The sequence below is a fragment of the Corvus hawaiiensis genome, chromosome 6, assembly GCF_020740725.1.
Source record: "Corvus hawaiiensis isolate bCorHaw1 chromosome 6, bCorHaw1.pri.cur, whole genome shotgun sequence".
NCBI classification, from domain to species: Eukaryota; Metazoa; Chordata; class Aves; order Passeriformes; family Corvidae; genus Corvus; species Corvus hawaiiensis.
This window is the reverse complement of record NC_063218.1, coordinates 39,356,851-39,375,871: the sequence shown is the minus strand read 5'-3', so window position 1 is coordinate 39,375,871 and position 19,021 is coordinate 39,356,851. Positions and strand designations below refer to the sequence as shown.

Below are 19,021 nucleotides of genomic sequence, written 5' to 3'. Positions count from 1 at the left end.
GGCTTGATTGCCCTGTTATTAGTTACTAAATTAATCCTTTTGTCAGCACTTAACAAATGCTGAGCTGTTGGCTCCTGGCCTCGACCCAGTAAAAGGGACACCCTGTCTTGTGCCTGATCCAGCACTGCCTGGCTGCTGGGCTACAGTCCTCCCTGAGGGCTGTGCATTCCCAGGAGCGCTGTGTGGCTCTGCCCTGGCTTAAATGCCTGTGGAGCAGATGAGGTGGCTGGGGTAGCTGGCTGTGCCCCCCAGCACCAACACTGCCAGCCAGCCAGCAGAGGGTCAGGCTGCCCCATGGGGCTTGCTGCAGCTCTGGGGTGGGATGTCAAACTGCCATCTCCTGCAGAAAGAGCAGGCTGCTGTGAGGAGAATTGCTTCCTCAGCTGGGAAAAGTGGCTATGCAAACTTGCCTGGAGGAACAGTGGCTGTAGAGGCAAAATATCCCATCTTCAGCTGCTGAGATCCCACTCCCAGGGCTAGGCCAGCTGTCCCCAGCCTGAAAGCCATCTTATGCACTGGTCTTTAAACCAACACAAAAAATTGAGTTTAGAAGTCTTATCCAAACTGTTCTTACCATTCCAGTCAGGAAAGGCGCCTGCAGCAAAATGGCTTTTGAACCGCGGTTGAAAGCTATGTCCTAGTTTAAGCAGGGATGGAGATTCAGCCTTGCTTGGTGCCTCATCTAGAGCCCTTAGGGGAGAGATCTAATTTCCCAAGGAATCTCTAACATCTTCCTTCAGCTGTGCTTCCTCTCCTTATTTCCCCCCACTGGAAACAAGACCCAGCATAATCAAGGTTTTTATCCTCAAATTTTACTGTAATTAAAATACAGAGATGCAGAATATTCCCAGAAACACACTGCAAAACAAACCAAGCAAACAAATTCAGTAGGAAACCAATTGCAGACAATGAAATGATAAAGAACAAAAGTGTTCTCTGGAGCCCAGCACTGTGCACAGGACCGTGTGGCTGCAGTTTTGGGTTGCCAAAGGCCTCCTCAGCTCCTAGAGAAGCAGAGTTGGGCCCTGGCTCTGCAGCTCTCTCTAACCATCTCCATATTCCCACTCATGCTGTTGTTTTTACAAGGATGACTTTGCAATGGAGACACAGAAATGACCCTCCCACAGGGACAAGAGCCAACAAGGGAACCCAGAGAAAAAGAAGTGGGTTAAAATTTTCCACACACAAAACACAAGGGGACAGAGAGGGGTGGAAGACATGCACTTCTCTCCCAGCCTGGGGAGCTGCAAGGGCAATCACCCTCTGCCCTCCCAGACACTGCGAGTGTGAATGTTTAATGAAGGTCTCAGCAAAAGCTTCGGGGAGCTGTATCCACGGGCAAGACCAAAAGCTAAGGGAGGGATAAAAAAGTGAAGGATAATGAGACTAAGGACAGGGAAAAGGGAGGAGAGGATGTGCCTGTGGGTCTCCTTTCAGCCAGGACATGTTTGCTGGGCACAGGGAACAGCCAGGCAACGTGGGACACAGGGCTGTGACTAGGGCCACATCCCACCTCCACCACGGGGGAGACCCAGCCCCATCATGGGGAGATCATGACAAAAGCCTGGGGGAGTTTTGGGAAGGGGGGGTGATAAGAAGGGAGCTGATCTGATGCTTTGACCATCCATTGATCTGTCTAAACAGAAATCACTAGCGATCATCATTACTACGGAAGCAGGGCACAAGCCAGGCATGGACCACCACCACACATTGACCACAAAACCCACATTGACCCACTCCCCTTTCTGTTCTCTTCCCATTATGTTCATCTTCTGATTCAAAGCCTGTCCTAAGAAACAAATTCCCTCCATGCTCCCTGTTTTCTTGTTCCCCTACTCCTCAACTCCTCCTGTCACACCACTCTCTCCCCATCTTCTGTGTACCAACTCCCTTTAATTATTCCCTCTACCCCGATGCCACCCCCTCCTATTTTGTACCAAGCTACCTCATCTGGTAGCCATGGGATTTATGCACAACAGAGTTTTTTGCCCTTCATACCATGAATGGGCAGTGAGAGAAGGGCTGCACCAGTGGCCCAGGTGGCTGGAGTCTCTGTAGTGGGAGAGGAGGAAAGAGGGGGCATCTGACAAGAGCCAACAGCTTCCCCATCCAATCCAGATCCCACTGTCCTGCAACCAAAGCTGTCAGAAGGCATCTTTACTTCTAGACTGGGGAGACTGACCCTGTTTTCCCTCTGCTCTGGCACTGTGAATGCCCAGAAAAGCAGGTTGGGACTGGGTCACCATGGTGAACTGAGCAGGCCTAGCACAGTCTTTCTTAAAGCCTTTGAGTCCTGGAGAGTTACTTATTCCTGAATGCCTGTTTAGCAGTGTGAGGCCTTGTTTTTGGAGTAGATTTAATCTTCTACCCCTGCCTGCTAATTTGATCTCTTTTGCTACTCATGGTCCCTGAGCTCTCCTTTAGCTGGGCTGTAAGAACAGCGATTTAGGCTGTGAGTTCTCCTCTCCAGCTCATCTCTTCTTCTCCAGGCCATCCTGCAAAGAAATGGCAGTTCCAGACAAATGGTAAGCTTTACTCCATTTACTGCAGGGATGCACAGAAGAGAAGAAATAAAAAGATGGGAAACCCTCAGGCCCCCCGTGGCCTTCCTTACATCACCTTGATCCCATTTGCCACGGCTGCTCTGTACACACAGTGCCTGCAGACAACAGCTTGGGCAGGATGTACTGCCTCTCCCAGCAAAAGCCTGTGTGAGACACTATTTAGCCAAAAGCATTGTCAGCCTCCCACCACCCACCCAGGGCTGGCTGCTGAAGGTTCTTAGATTCTATCTTCTCCTGTCCAAGACCAGGAGAGACATTTAGGAAGAAGACTCTTCTGTCTCAATTGGCCAGAAGCAATTTTTCTCAGAGGGTTGGTGACAACACAGCTAGTTACACACAAGCAGCTTTTAGCTTTGGGGCTAGAGCTTGCTTCAGGAGCAGTCTGTGATCTGGAATAAGAGATGAGATGTACTCAGGGAGAGCAGTGAGCAGAGATCCATGCAGTGCAAACGGTCCTCCTGCTTTGCAGGGCGTTTGAGATAAAGGGAGAACAGAAAAGACTTCTTCTGGCCTTGCCAACTGCCACGAGCATCCCAGCAAAGTACAGGCACACATCAAGGCCTGATCTTTCTGTGAAGCTGCTGCCTTCAGAGACAAAACTGACATGTCTGGCCTTCACCAGAACAGAGGAGACAAAGTGAGGAAATGCACACACCTACCAAATGCTGCTTCCTCTTCAGAAACAAAGATGTAAGTTAAATCTCTCTCATGCTATCAAGAGTAACAAATGGTGGAGATCAGCAGCTTCTTACCACTACAAACAGTAGGGGCTACCTAGCAAAGGGTATGGAGAGTGACTAACATCAGCATGATTATCACAGGGACACAGCAACATACGTCCCAAAATGTGGATTTAATAAAGGTCAGAATGAAAACTGCGTCACAAGCCCAAGAACATTCAGCAAAAATGGTGGTGGGAGTGTGTGTGTGTGTTGTACTTAAATATTCCCTGATGTCTAAGTCCTAAGCACAAGAGAGCAGCCAGGAAGTGCAACGACCTCCAAGGGGAAATGAAGATCAAGAAAGTTGGCTTCAGTGTCTGAAAGACAGGGCTGAGAGAAAACAAACAGCACAGACGGGAGAAAGGGGATTTTTCACATTCCTTTGGTTTCAATAAACTATGCTCTTGGGCAACAGAGGGCAAAACATCCTCTAAAACATTATTTTTCTTTTGACCAGGACCCTATATAAAAACTGTGTGCTGAAAGTGCCGAAGATGACTTTGTAAACTCCTCTGTGGCAGTGGCACAGGTTTGTTTCCCTGGCTGAAGGCATGCCTGTGGACTGACACGAACACACGCACGCTAACATAGAGGCATATTTATAAATCACAGCACAAGCACTGCTTCACTTGCCTATGCATCCAACACCTACAGACCTAGGCAAATCACCTGCCAAAGCCAGGAGCAGCAGAGTTAGTGGTGGAGCCTGTGGCTTTCCTCGTCCCAAGAATTACAGGGGGCCTTGAAGTGAGTGAGTGAGTGAGTGAGTGAGTGCACGTTTGTGTTTGTGTGTGTGTGTGCAATGCCACATGGCCCCTTGAGCATCACGGGCCAGGCTGAGGATGGCTGTGACTCCCAGATGGATGCAGGTGTCTGGGTTTCTGCGGCACTACAACTATGGGTGGGCTATTTAGTGCAACATGGTCATTTAGAGGAGCTGGCCTGGGGCCCCAGGAGCAGTGTGCAGAGGAGTAGTTGCTGGTGCCCTGTGCAGGCTGGCTGCTGTTGGAGCATGCTCAGCCCCTTGGGAAGTGTTCTCCAACATGGTGCAGCCCACTCACACCCAGGCCACCACTCCTGGGGTGCTGAGTCATGGGGAGAGCAACACTCTCAGCCTCCTCTCCATCCCTGCAGCAGAATTTAGGTGGCATTTGGGAAAACACTTGCTCCTGGTTACTACTGATGTCTGTGGAGTGTGAGGGTGGCCAAGAGACAAAACGTCCTTGTTGCAGACAGGGATACTGGAAGGATTTCAAGGGTCAAACGAAAGGCCTGGTCTCTCTGTGGAACATCACTGCCTGTACTGCAATATCACAGAGGCCTGGCAAGTGCTACTGTCAGCTCCTTCTCCAAATGGGAACATAAAACAGCTTTCGTATTCCTCTTTCTCACCAAGAAAATCTGGGCAGAATTTGGTGGTCTGGGACGTAGCATACTCTGGTGTGGCATCATCGCCAGAGCTGCTCTGCTGACCTTGAGGGTTCCCTCTCTGAAGGGTGCAATTCAGCCAGGGAGTAAGTGATTGGGAGCAGCTTGTAGGAATGGGCCCTGCGAAGAAAAGGTAAGAGGTGCAGGGCAGGAGGGAGGCTTCCCCCTCTTCACAGTAATTCTCCTTTGTGTCAGTGGGACTTCTACAGTTCTCTGCCAGGCACACCTCCCAAACACAACTCCCAGAGCAAAGGGAAGGGGTGTTTCAGAGGCTTTCTTCCCAGCTGAAGTTGAATTTGACTACACAACCCACACTTCAAGCCAGGCATAGTTCCCCCCCATCCCTGTTACTCCCGTCACCTCCAGGCAGATGGAGCCTGATGCCTTCTCCCATCCCTCTGTGCTTACAAGAGCAAGAAGGGAGGAAGGAAACTAAAAGACAGAGACAACTGTGCCTTTAAAGTCCTCAGAGTAAAGATGGTTCCCAGTAGGTGATGGGAGTGAAAGGCATTGACAGTGGCTCTGTGAGCTCTGAGCCAGGCAGGCGGTGCTGAGCAGGCTGCAGCCAGAGTCTGCTCGGGTGCTCGACCCTCCCTGAAGCGGCTGGTTCCAACTCAAAGAGGTGCAGGGTAGGGGAAGAGTATGGGCAGGTTGATCTTTTGGAAGGGAGCTGTGACAGGGATTAGTCAGCCTTGTCCTTCTTCTTTGCAGTGAAAGGGACTTTGCTGGCGACTGCACTGCCCACAGCTCCGACGCCGCCGGTCACTGCCGAGACGCTGCCCTTCACCAGTCCAACGCCAGCAGCGGGGACACTGGTCACAGCTGTTTTGGTGAGCTCCAGACTCTTGCTGCCCACCCAAGCAACTCCTCCCAGTGTGGCCCCCACGGCTCCCCGAGTGATACTGAACAGGCCGCCTGTCACTCTCCAGATGACTCCTGCCTGCTGCTGTGGGTGGTCCTTCCTGGCATCTGTGGGGAGAGACAAAAAGGGAATGTCAGAAGTGGTCATGCTGGAGACCTTCTCCCTGGGCACCTCTTCCAGCCCAGGACTGTCAACCACGGCACATGCTCTCATATGCATAATGCCTTGCCTTGCAGCCCGAGACCTCTTGGTGCCTGAAGGAGGAACCAAGGCAATCCCAGACTTACAGCATAGCAAGAAAGGACTTTGGGAGGGTAGGAGTGGGAGCAGAATTGCCTGTGTGACAGAGAAGGGAAGAAGGCAGGTCAGTTGCAGTCCCAAACTTGCAAGCCTTCGTGCCGCAGTGCAAAGCAAATCCCACTTTACAAGAGATGTAATTCCCCTCCCATGTGTATTGGCTAATGCCAGTAAATCACAAAGACTAATGCCAGCACGGGAGGCACGAACTGCAGACAGCAACAGCTGACATTTGTGTGGCCTGCAGGTCCTCAGAAGCATCTGTTTGGAAGCAGGTCTGGGCTCGTGTCAGATGCAGAACTGAGGCACAGCACAGACTTATCTGCGAGAGCTGTAATTGAGTGAGCAGAGATAGCAAACTGCAGTAAAGATACAGTGACAGAAACGTCACCTCAGGTTGTACAAGCCCTCCAGAGATCTCAGCTACGTATTTAATAGTGTTAAGACAGTGCTTAAGTTACTACACTGTGTCACTGCTGGTTTACCTGTGCCAGCTGGATCAGGGCCAGCATGATATACCCACCCAAGCTGCCATCACACCTGCCCACAACACTGCAGACATTATGTTCACAGCTCACCACTTCTTGGGAAGGGGTTGAATCTGAACTGCTACTCATGGGATTCAAACTTGACAACTCTCCTGCTGGCCTGCAGACAACCTTCTCCTTTTACATCAGCTAACAATGCAGTGTGCAGGTAGCAATGCAAGAGGTGCTCTTTTCGTGGGGCAAGGCATTTTGGATACTCTGACTTCTGATTCACTGCCATGAGTTGAACTAATCATTGCAAAAACATAATAAAGCAATCCTGGCAGGAAAAAAAAAGGAGTGTGTTTACTCTGAAGTCCATGGGGAGCTGGTGTGGAAGGTTTGCAGGTCTAACTATGAGAATTAATTTTCTACTTTTATTATGCCACTGTAGCTTATGCTGTGTTCAAACACAAATGACAACACCCACAGAAGTAGAGGGGGTGGGCAGGTGATGTCAAATCCATTAAAGTTTCCATTCTGGGAGGGTGATTCAGTTCAGAAAGTGGCCAGTCCACCCTACTTGTTAATGTTCCTAATTCTCCAGCATGAAATAATGCCTCTGATCTCACAGTGTAAGAAAATAGCTTCAACTGGGATAATGAATATTGTATTTCCGGCTCTGTTACAAAGACAGCAAAGTGGTGAATCTTTGTGCTTCTGCAAATGCAAATGGTGCTAAGTGGGAATAATTTTTAGATGGACAACAAGTTGTGTCAGAGGAGCAGAAAACCTAAATGTTTATAGGCTGTGCTTTTTTTCTCCCCCAATGTGTCACAAAGTGAGCAGCAGTAAAAAAATGCAGACAAAACAAAAGTTAAAAAAAAAGCAGAACATGAGTTAGGTCTGTAAAAAGCTAAATAGCACAGTTACTTGAGAATGATGCTGGCACGTGTTTGGTTATCCTAGAGCTTTGTTAGATCTTTTCCTGAAGGATGGAAGCTCCCATGGCTTTATTCATTGGAGCATCTTGTTGTTAGGTGGAGAAGACTACGGAAGGATATTGCGGCTGTTCAATCACTGCAGTTTCGTTGTATTTGCATAAAGTAAAGTTATATCAGACTCCAATTTTTTGTGAAAGCATCCTGATCCTGCTTATCACAGCCCAGCAGAAGGTGCTGAAATATTCCCCATTAGCCTAAGATGAACCCTAATCCATCACCATGGGTGGTCCAGATCAAAAGGATGTAAGAGCAGCAATGTTGGGGCCCTGCCAGGATTGCCTTGGGATGTCTTTTCCAGCCCAAGTGTTCCTGGAGCTGTAGGCTCTTTGACACTCTCAACCCTAACCCTAAGCCTAAACCAGAATCACGTGGTGTGATGATCCTTCCCTAGGTATTTTTGTCCTGGATTCTTTTAAAATTCTGCAGAGTTGGAATTTCCTTGGATTCATACATTTTCCCCCGAGCTTCTCCCAGTCTGAACAGAGGTCTCCCTTGGGCAGGGAGTCCGATGTTCCCCAGCTCAGATGACTTGGACTAAGCCTTAAGTTACACATCTATCTGATAACCCGGACAGCAACATGGAGGTGGAGAAAGGCCAGTACAGAGCTTCCAGTGTACAGTTCCTAGTATACAACCTATTCCTTACCTATTCCTCAACTGTTTCTCAAGAGGTTTTTTTTTCTCCTCTCCCTCAGTGTTACTGAGACCTACTGGATCCATGTCAAGTTTATCTGCTATTCCTCAACTGCTCCAGAGAGCTTTTCCAGTACAGCCATTTCTGTGTTTTGTCTGCAGTCCGAGGGCAGGAAGAACTGAGGGGTCCAGAAATCCATGCGACTGTAAAGCAGGACTAGGTGAAAACCAGAATGGTCCTCCAAACAAACATTATCCTTCAAGGATGGCAGGTCTTGTGTTCCTGCTCCCCTGTCTGAGGAAGTGGGATCCTTCGTGTCTCAGAGGACTGCAATGCAGAAGCTCTGGGCATTAAACACCTACTGGCATGCTCAGCTGCAGAACCAAGACCTGTAGCAAAGTAGCAATAATCTTCCTGGCTCTCCCCCAGTAAAACTGCATCTTAGGCTACCTGGAACGTATCTGTAGGAAGATTTATGCCTCTGGAGCTGCCCAGCCATCTGAACTGCACTAGTGTGAGAATCTCTTACATGGTATGTGAATGTCTGCAGGTGGACAGCCTACAGACCAGAGAGAAGGTAGCAACTGCAGACGAGATTGAGAGAGGATGTTACTCTGCCAGCAGAGAGCTAGAACATTTTGGACAAAGTGTCAGGAAATACTAATGAAGACAAGACAAGGACAAAGGTTCTTTCCGATTAAGCTAGGCAGAGACAACAAAGCTGCAGTGCACTGGAGCACCAGTGCTTGCACACTGCCTGTGCCTGGTCTGCAGCCACTCTCAGAGTCCTTAAAACTCCTCAGGGAGAAGGGAGGGAGGATCTGGCCCTAGGAGGGTGGGAGGCTGTTGCAGAAGCACTCTAACAGCTCCAACACAAAGCAGAAGATGTACCACACCAAAAAAACCCCCAAACCGATCAACCAAATGTAGAAAAATCCAAACCAAAACCCAAACACACTCAGGTTTGAATAGATTTGAACAGAAAAAGATAAATCCCTGGTGACCCCAACCACAAGGGACTACACTAACCTGGCAGCAAGCTGAAATGGGTCATATTTGTTCTATATTCCAGATGATGTGTTGGAAGCTTTCAAGCCATCCCTGGTTAGTTTGTCTTCAGGATTGCAATAAACCCCACAGTAAGCTGTCATGTAAGATAAGCATCAGATTTACAGTGCAAATTAGTCTCTCAGACAATGGAACGAGCTAAGCATTTTGTTGGCACAGAGGAGCCCAGATTAAGAGCAAGACAGACAGCAGAGATGAAATACACAAAATAATCAGAGAGACAGACACACATCCTAAGCAGGGGAACAATTCTGTTCCCTGGAGCCAGCCGCAGCCGATGCTGCTCATGAAAGCTCTTCACAATCTGTGGAGCCCTTTTTCCTCTCCATCAATGACCTGGCCTTTTCAAGGGTCCCTTCAGCTTCACTTCACCCCACGTCAGCTTAGAATAGAAGAATACATAGGAGAAAAGAGCTGAATAAAAGGCTCTCCTGTATGAATGCCTGCATTCTGGCCTGGGGTCGGCACCCCACACAACAGAGAGGTCTCCCTACACTCTCCTCCCTGGCCACTGCCATCTGCACTCTCCACTGGCTTCTCTTCCAGAGCACGGGTCCTGCCCACCAGGGCTCCAGACAAATTTAGGTCTTCTCACCTGATCCTAACAGCATCTATGACTTGAGCAGAAAGGAGATTGGTAATAACAGATACAACTTTCTACGCTGCCATGACACTCCTCAGGGCTTTGCACTGCATTCATTTGGAGAGACAAAATGCGAGCCTGTGCTGGTGCCCAGTACAAATGGCACAAGCACTACTCTCGCCCTCAGCCCCTGCCAGCAGGTGATAAGGCAGGCAGGATGAACTCTTTACTTTAAGAAGGACTTGTGTAAGTTGCTCTTTCCTACTAACTTTCAAAAACAGCCCCAAGCCAGGAAAGCAGTGTCCAGGAGCAGCACTGGTTTTGCATCTTTCCATTCCTGCTGGGCCCCAGACAAAGCAGCCGGGCTGCTCAGAGACCTAATGTAAGCAGTCAATGTCATCAGTCTGTCCCTCCACAGATGTGAGAGGAAGGGGTGAGGTCACTAGTTCAAACCTGAATTACTCCTCTGACAGCTATTTAGTGGCCACTGGTTGATTTAGGCAGGTTCCCTCACCTAAAAAATGTTTGGTCTGGAGAAACAAGCAAGGGGTGGAGGGTCAGCTACTCACAGAGTTTAGTCCAGCTTTTTCCAGCTCATTTTTAAGCAACACTGAGCAAGTCGTTCTGACCTTTACTGCCTCTGCCCCACTGTGACTGAGAATGTGTGATTTTCTGAAAGCCTTGGTTGTTGAGTCACAAACAAGTATATATGGGAGAGAAGTTTCTAGTCCTGATGTTTCTTGGAGAAAAAACTGAAAGTTTGATTCAAGCGCACTCTTAATACTCTGAGAACCCCAAGTGTATTATTGTTATGTTTAACCTTGTGACTTTTTCAAGCCTACCTCAATTTGAGATGCATGGAGCTGGCACTGATGTTTCTCTTCCCCTTCTGTAAAGCAAAGCTGAAGTTAATGATCCCTATTTCCTTGTATTGCTGTGCTGTCATGAAGGTTAATTAGGTACAGCTGGTGCAGTGCTTTAAACAAGGAAATTGTACTTGCTATTGTCATGACTGGCACCAATATGATTCCTGTTCCCATTCTCTGTGGAGACACCAATGACAACTTCCTGGAGAGGTTTCCAATTTCCAGACAAGTTACAAAGGTGAGAAGAAAACTTGCCCCATCCCCATGCATGCCAGCCTGCTGTTGTGGGGCTACACAAGTTTATCCTGCAGCTGAGACCTTCCTTCTGTGTGATATGTTCCTCGTCTAGCACAAGCAGCTGAAGCAGGCAGAGATCACTCTGACTGCTGGGCACAAATGAAATCTCACTGTACAGCACCTAGCAGGACCCTTCTCCAGAAAATTTCCAACACTGCTTTCTTCCAAGACTGCCTGCTGCTGGAGAAGGCTTAGCTGAACCTTGCAGGGCACATCTGTAACAGGCATTTATGTCTGAGAGGAAGGAATGGCTGTTCATGTCCTTTTTGTCATTTCTGGATCAAAGATCTAGTGTCACAGGCAAAATGTTAAAGGGACCACTACAAAGTGTTTGTTCTTCAAACACTCGTGCTTCACTCCTGCCATCGGTCCCATGCTGCAGCTGTTGGAAAAAGCTTTGCAGGCTCAGCAGCTGGGCTCTACCCAGGCACCGAATGCTACAAACCATGACGGCTGCCACCAGCAAAAAGCCTAGAAATGCCACACTGAGTTTAGCCCTGGAGTTCTAAACTTTAACTCTGCAATCAACAAGACATACTCGTCTCTCTGCAACAGGATTGTTCAGGAAGCTGCTACACACAGCAAAAATGGGGCCAGCTGTCTCTATAGCCCAGCTCACCCCAGGGCTCTTCACTGGCACAATGAGCTTTAATTGTTCCTTGCACATGCCCCAGGAGCAGTATTAACTGCTGAAGCATCTACCTTGAAGCACTGAGAGACAGGGTTCAGGAGGGTAAACGGACAGTGATATGGAATGGCTTGTTTTCCTCGGCTGAGCCTTGGGGAAGAAGCAGCCAATGCTCTGACTCTGGAAGTGTGAGGCTTACTTGGTTGGGAGCTTCCTGACTCTCTTTGTTGGGAAGTTTTGTGTCACCAAAACAGAAACTGTTTGTAAGAACACAGTGGTATTCTTCAAACTTTCACTGAAAAAAGAATTCAGGGAGATTGGCCTCAGAACAGGTAATAACCTGGTGGTCAAGGCATTTGACCAGGCTTGAGTCAGCCCAAGGACACTGCCAGCCACACACACACACACAAAACCACTAAATGGCCAAGCAGTGGCTATTTGCACTGTTTTTGTTGAACTGTTTCACTTTGCAAGAAGAGATACTAATTGGAGGAGAAACATAAACTTGTCCTCTCACTTCCTAAGTGCTTTCAAATATCAGAGCCAAGATCTGCCCTGATATGGGTTTCTGTTTCTTGAAAAATAGTTGTTCCTTTGCTTTGCCATCCTGCAGGAGGTGATTGGTTTATTTAACCAGAAATATCTCTTTTATATAGATATAACAGTTTGTCAGGAGCAGCCAGAGTCTCCTTCAACCAGGATGTCCTGGGACCCTTTGATTTTTACAAGACTTCAGCTACTCTGGTATATAGAGATGGTCTCTAATGAAGCTGAAGACAGGATGGCCCACAGTCCAGAGGTAATGCTCCATGTGCTCCAGAAAAACACAAGGGAGTTGCCGGACAGGCAGTATCATCTACTAGAAAGGACGTGGATGAGGCAGGAGCCTGGAGACCCAGCTCTGTTCTCAGCATTACTGCTGACAGCTATGTCTCCTCCGCTTCCTCTCCATGTTCCTGGCCTGTTTCAGCCACGGATGGTGTGACTGCCCAGACAGTATGCTGGGGATCCTGCATGACCAGCAGTGGAGTGGGCTGGCAGGCAGGAGTTAATCCCAGCTCTGCGAAGCACAGCAAGCTGGGAAGGGGAGAAGTCCACCCTTTGCAGAGGGGAAGCTAATGAACACTAACTGGTTGACCTCATGGTACTTCACAGAAACAACCTCCCAGCTCCCACTGATATACTTAACCTTTCATCTCAGAGAGAAACAAGTGCACACCAGGACAAAGTTCTCCAAAGCTTGCTGTCCTTCTGATGCAGCTCACAATGGCTTAAGGATGAGGATTTACCCTTTCTATAGGCCTGTATGGCAGGCAGCTGGTTTAAGAAGACTCTTGTCTCATTTGATGCAAATATAATTTCTTACCATGATGTATAGGCTGTAAGAAAGATGAGCCCACAGGAGAGAACTAGAGCAAAACTAGGAGTGGTGTTGGCCCTTCAGGAATAAAGAAACCTGGATGTTCCCCTTTCTATCTCCATCACAACATATCTCTCCATGTGGAATATATACAGAAATGGGCTTTTGCTACTGGCCAGACAGGCCACTAAAAAACCCATAGGATGTCTCAGGCTGCTGAAAGAGCGGAAAGACGATCTCGAAAGGCAAGAGATTCCAGCTTGCTGCAAAGAACTGTGGACAGTGACTGCTTCCTCCCTACCATGACCACCCTCTGGGCCCTGTGCTAGAAAATGCACTGGTGCATTATGGCAAGTATGAACAGCAAGGGACAGCTATCAGCTGGGCTCTACCTTTCCTGAACTTGTGTTAAAAGCATCAAAAGTAGCCATCAGACTTGACTTGTTTGAACAATTTCTTGCCTTCAATTTCCACTTTTTGCTCCACCTATGTGCACTTGGATCAGTTAAGTGGCTTGCTTAAAAGCTTGGCAAGAAAGAGCACATAAAACTGCACCAATGGCTCCTTTTCCTTTTGGAGTCTCATCACTGCTACACTGAGATTTTGGATCACAAGGACAGGAATCACCTCTTGCCATGAATTTGGACTCTTGATCCCACTTGGGAATCTGTGGGTGGAACAGGAAAAATCCAGCAGGCTCAACGATTTTCAGTGGCCTCACGCTTTAGAGGTATGAGGAGGAGAGCTTTCCAACAGAAAAATTTATTCCTTACAAATAACCCTTCCTAGCATTTGTGCCCAGGCTGAGGAGACCATCTTTTTAAGCCTGCTCTTTGACCCATGCTAGCTCAGCTCTTGTCAGGGCACATCACCTCCTCTGTCAATTCTGTAGCAGTGGTTGCACATTCTTCACTGAGCTGCTTTCAGCTGCTTGTGATAGTACCTGGCACAAAAAGACCCCAAATGAATCAGAGGATCTTGTTAAGCAGTCTTGTTAATTCAGCTCTGATAAAGACACAGGAGAAAAAAAAAAAAAATCAATATTTGTAAAATGAAAAGGGACAAAATCCATAGAGAAATAAAGGTCATTTTCTTGGTTCTATGAGGCCCTTACAGACAATGGAGAGTAAATAACATAATCCAAGCTTATGTAAGAAATAACTTTTCTTCCATGCTCTAGTGCTACCCAGTGGATTTTAAACAAAGGCAGACTCAGTTAAGCCTCCTCTGTCCAGTGAGGCTAAAAGTCCTTCCCATGACAGTATTGCTAACTCAAAATTTATCAAAAAAGCACATGAAGTTAGGTCCCAGCAGCATTTTGGGAAGGTGCATGGGAGCGAGACTAACTAACAGGAAGGTGCTCTAGGCTGCCAAGATCAGACGTCAAAAGTCCCCCCTATTTGTTCACCAACTGCCATGAATATTTAGTGTACTCTGCCATTATATTATCAAAGGTTTAATCTCTTAATCTCTCGAAACACGTGATTGTAACTTAAGCATTTTACAGCTGAGATATCCAAGAAGTTGTCCAAAAACACTCCTAGTAAAGTTGGGAACATATCCTGCCTTGGCAGTAGGGAAGGATCCAGGTCCAGACATTTCCTCTTTCCACTCCTGGAGCAGTTGAGCAATGGATGCTGATGCTGTTCAGTAGAATGGCTGGCACCAGTGAGATATTCAGAAATTCCCTATTTATTCTGATTACGTGTTCCCTCTCCAAGGCACATGGAGGAAATGAAGAAAAAAAATGGCAGCTCAAAAAGCAAAGGCACAAATTTTAACTGACCTTTGACTCAAAGAAATGACATGTTCATCCCAGAGGCTATCCAGCTGTCTTTCTGTCTATCCAAAGGATAACGAGGCAGTTAAGCTAAAAGCTGTGTGCTACAGAAGCAGCTGAGCTGGGGATTTACTGGGGAGGTACAGATATGCTTGCCTGCTCATGCTGCAGTATGCCTGGAACAGGCAGGACAGGCCTTTATTTTTCTGCTAGTGGAAGGTATTTGAAGGCCTAATCTCAAAAACTCTTCCACATCTCAGCTGACAAGGGGAGGGTATTGCAGTTGTGAGTGGGCAGGTATGCTGCCTCTGGGAGCAGACAGGCAGAGCATCCCTCCCCCACAGCCAGGCTGAACAGAGAAGGATGTGACCCATCCATGTCTCAGACTATTAGATCTATTCTAGTGCAAAAATCATCCCCTAGCTCTGCACCCAAACCTCTCGTGTGTCCCCTCACCCCATCACTTCAGAGCGAGCCAGCTGGTCCTACCTGTTGTTTCCTCAGTGAGCCCGTCACCTGGAAATCTCATCTCTGAAGGCATAAATTAGAGATAGCACTAACACTGCCCAAAGAGACATCAAACCTCCTCCTCTGCACTGTACAGACAAAGAGCTGCTGCTTAGGAACATGAACCTGCAAGTGTGACAGTTCCCTTTGCTTCCTTCCATATTCATGTCCTTTCTCTTTCCAGGGCAGATTTCCATACAGCACAGCAGGGATCCTATGCACACTTGGCTTCTGGGTGGTTACTGAAGGGCTCTCCCTGGTGCAGCAGGTAAATTGGACTCTTTTTATATTGTGGCAGGACTGCCATGGAGCCAGGGTCTAGTCTGGCTCTCAGAAATGCTAAGATATCTAGGCCTCCCTTTGAGATTAGTGCTTCATATAGTTAGAGGAATATCTGGAACAAGAGAGACTCCTGTCCATCTCCTGCTTGCAGCCACAAATCAGCCCTACACTCTCCGCCTCTCATGGTGGGCGGGTGGGGGACCGGGTCTGATGAACAGGCTGTGCTTTATCTAAAAGGGAGGAGCCCCTATTCCCTCTTGGCTTTCTCCTGAGCCAGTCTTGACTCTAGCTTGGGATATCCCCTGTCACTGCCTGGAGAAGACCAGTTGACCACAAAGTGCTAGAACTACAGTGTGTGAAGTGAGAGAGCCCGATTCCCTCTCTATTCTGGTTTTAGTTCTCCTGAAGAGTTTCTAATCCTGCAGTGCATCCCTGTTGCACTGGGAGGGGAAATGTCGAACAACTGCCTACTTATTCAGCAAGACCTTCCCTACCTCAAAGATGTCCCTTCAGTCTGGTCAACCCAGTTCCCAGTAGGGATTTCATGTAAGACCAATTTCAAAAATATTGCTAATACTTCTGCTCTCATTTGCTTTAACAATTGCTGAAAATCTTCCCATATGTCTGACTGGGATAGTGATATACTGCGGAAGGCTGAAAGCCTGGAGAATCCAAGACTCTCTGGATCACTGCCCTTCTCTGGTATCTACCTGTTGTGAAGCAAAGGCAAGCAAAGACAGACTTGGCTGTCAGAACAAGGGCTCTGTGAAAAAAAATCAGCTGCACACCTACAGCAGCCTTTCAGGCCTTCAAGTTAAGACATTTACTGTCTTGATTCTGTGATGCAGCCCAGCCTGGCAATGCTGTCATGCTTCTGCTATTGGGAAATGAAGAGCAACATTACCCTCCTCTACTGATTCCCCTTAAATTTTCTTCTGCAGTTCTGTACACACAGGGGAGCAACAGCGCAGAACAATTGATTCCTTTAAAAATGAGGGAGCATCCAAGGATGCTTTCAAGTACCACACTGCAGAGCTGCAGGATCTATGTGTCAGGTGCCTTCCCAGCTTTCACATCAGGGAGCCCAGCTTAGCTTGCGGTCCACATGCGGGTACATGCTACCCTCATTCTCAACAGGATAAAACTTCTGAAACTCCAGATCCCAACATGCCACACTCCAGCTTGGCTAGTGCAATCATTACAGAAACTCATTTACACCTTTATTTTCCTCCCTTTGTTTCCAATCAGATGTATACAGGGAACAACTGATGGGACATGAATCTAAAGAGAGGCTGATGCCACATCAGAAATCCCATCAAGCTATCTTCCAGTCCCAACAAGCTTTCCCCTGAAACAAAACATCTTGTCATGGCTTGGAGAACCCCTGTGTATATTGTGCTCCCAGCAGGGTTTCTTAATGGGCTCAGTAGTCAGAAACTGAGTTTTATTTTACAAACTACAGACAAAAAGCTTTTCTATTTAAATACTCTCCTAGTTCTTAATGGTGTTTTTCTGGACTTTTTCCCTACCAAAGACAACTCTGTCTTGAGGGATTCCAGGCACAGAAATCTTAATTCTCCAACAACACAGAGCCTTAAATGGCTTAGGAGTCCCCGCACTTAGCATTCCATGCCTGCTGTGCACAAGCAGGCCCCAGCAGGTGTTGGCTGGGGGAGTCAGGCAACCTCTGTAAAGCCCCTGCTCTCCTTTCAGGCATACAGGTGGAAATCACCTCCTGAACTGCACCTTAATGATGCCACAGGCAAGAAGAAGGAGATGCTGGGGGACTGGAAGCCCCTGGCCCCAGCAAGCAGCTGGCAGGGGCAGCAGGGTGGGCAGGCCTGCCTGTGGCAGAGAACCAGCCAGCCTGGCCTTGTGCTCTGGAAGAAGAAGGGCACTGCACACCCCTGGTGTCTGTGGCAAAAGAGGAGGCAAGTTTGGCCTCTCTCTCTGTGTCGAGCAGGCAACCCAAACAGAGACCCCAGCACAAGAAGAAAATGCAGCTGCTCCTCAATTCATTGAGCAGGAGTCACAGACTGAGGCCCTGCACCAGGGGCTGCATGCAGTCTCTGAGGAGAGGGCTGGGAAGGGCAGTGTGCTGGGAAGGGCACTGGCCCAGAGAGTGGCCGCCAGGCAACACCTACATCTCACAGGAGCTCTGGCACATCTGGAGGAAGCAGAGAGCTCCCCAGGCCCAAATCAAACATTCCACCACGTTGTGGATGGTGTCAGCACTGAGGAGCTGCCACTGTTGCAGCAGGGGTCTCCACATTCTCCCCATGAGGTAAAAGGCACCCAAGAGCAGGCCAAGAGGGACTTTCAACTTGGAAAATCCAGTTGTCACCACCAAACCTAGCTCAGGCTGCGAAACTTACTACTCCTAAATGCTGAGTCCTGTTTCTGAAATGGACTAAAAGACACATGGCCTCCAATCCCTACCTTCCAGACTGATGTTTAAGAAGTTTTATCAAGCCTCCTGAGGCTGCATTCAAGCATCTTTCCAGCTTGGGGCCATCCTGTGCACGCATAGCTGCGTTCTGCCAAGCACTAAAGGCCTCTCTTCCCCTACAGCAACAACTTGGCTGTCCATCCTCTAGCTGGCTGACGGCAGCACCTGGATGCCATCCAAAGGCAGTAAGTTTCTTGCAGCTGAGTATGTTTAGTCCCTCTCCTAGGGCATGCTCTCCATTACACAGCTATTGTTTATGACCCCAATTATCTCCCAGAAACTGGTCCTTGCCTGCAGTTAATAACCAAGGCTAAATGATCAAGTGTTAGGGCTCAGGCAAACTGGTTGTTAACTTCTCTGTCGACCAAGTTCAGAATCTTTTACTGCTATTAGAAACTCAGATTAATGATGCATAACAGAAATGAACTCTCCTGTGACACAGCTAGGTGAGGTTAGGAGGGGGGGGAAAAGAATCACTCCTTTTACCTTGCAGTATCAGCTGAGCAGGGAGGAGATGATCCCCCCTTTAACTCTCTTCTCAGCCTCCCTGATGTCTGGGAGACAAATATCAAAGAATATCTTATTTTGTAGAGTACTTTAAATCTCCTTAGCATCTGGATCATGTGGGCAGATCTGTAAGTGAAATGGGCTCACTGACCAGAAGCTGCTTTCAGAAATGTATTAGGTTTGCATGGCAAGGTTTTGGTAGCAGGAGCGCTACAGGGGTGGCTTCTGTAAGAAGGTGCCAGAAGTATCCCTCATGTCTGACACAGCTAGTGCCAGCCCGCTACAAGATGGAGCCACCACTGGCCAAGGCCAAGCCTGTCAGCAGTGGTGGTAATGCCTCCATGATAACACATTTAAGAAGGGAAAAAAATTATTGCACAGAAGTACTTGTGGCCAAAGAAGAGAGAACTGAGAAAGTGTGAGAGAAACAACTGGACAGACACCAAGGTCAGTGCAGAAGGAGGGGCAGGAGGTGCTCCAGGAACTGAAGCTGAGATTCCCCTGCAGCCCGTGGTGCAGACCATGGTGAGGCAGCTGTGTCCCTGCAGCCCATGGACATCAACGGGGGTCCAGAGATCCTCCTGCAGCCCTGGAGGACCCCATGCTGGAGCAGGTGGATGCCCAAAGGAGGCTGTGACCTGGTGGGAAGCCCAGGCTGAAGGAGCCTCCTGGAAAGACTCGTGGACCTATGGAGAGGGGAGCCCATGCTGGAGCAG

At 48.3% G+C, this 19,021-nt stretch overlaps 1 protein-coding gene across 4 annotated transcripts in view; it reads right to left on the bottom strand.

Annotated features, from left to right (window-relative positions):
• Window positions 1-790: 790 nt before the first annotated feature.
• The window catches only part of LOC125326955 (transmembrane protein 263-like), a 209,446-nt gene continuing 191,215 nt past the window's right edge, over window positions 791-19,021 (bottom strand). For 3 of the 4 annotated variants that reach the window (XM_048305675.1, XM_048305676.1, XM_048305677.1), the window contains one exon: window positions 791-5,683. In XM_048305675.1, coding sequence (XP_048161632.1) covers window positions 5,397-5,683 — 287 coding nt within the window. In that variant the 3' untranslated portion in view covers window positions 791-5,396. Of the gene's footprint in view, window positions 5,684-9,007; window positions 9,048-19,021 lie in introns of those variants that run through there. The other variant, XM_048305678.1, reaches the window with a different exon arrangement.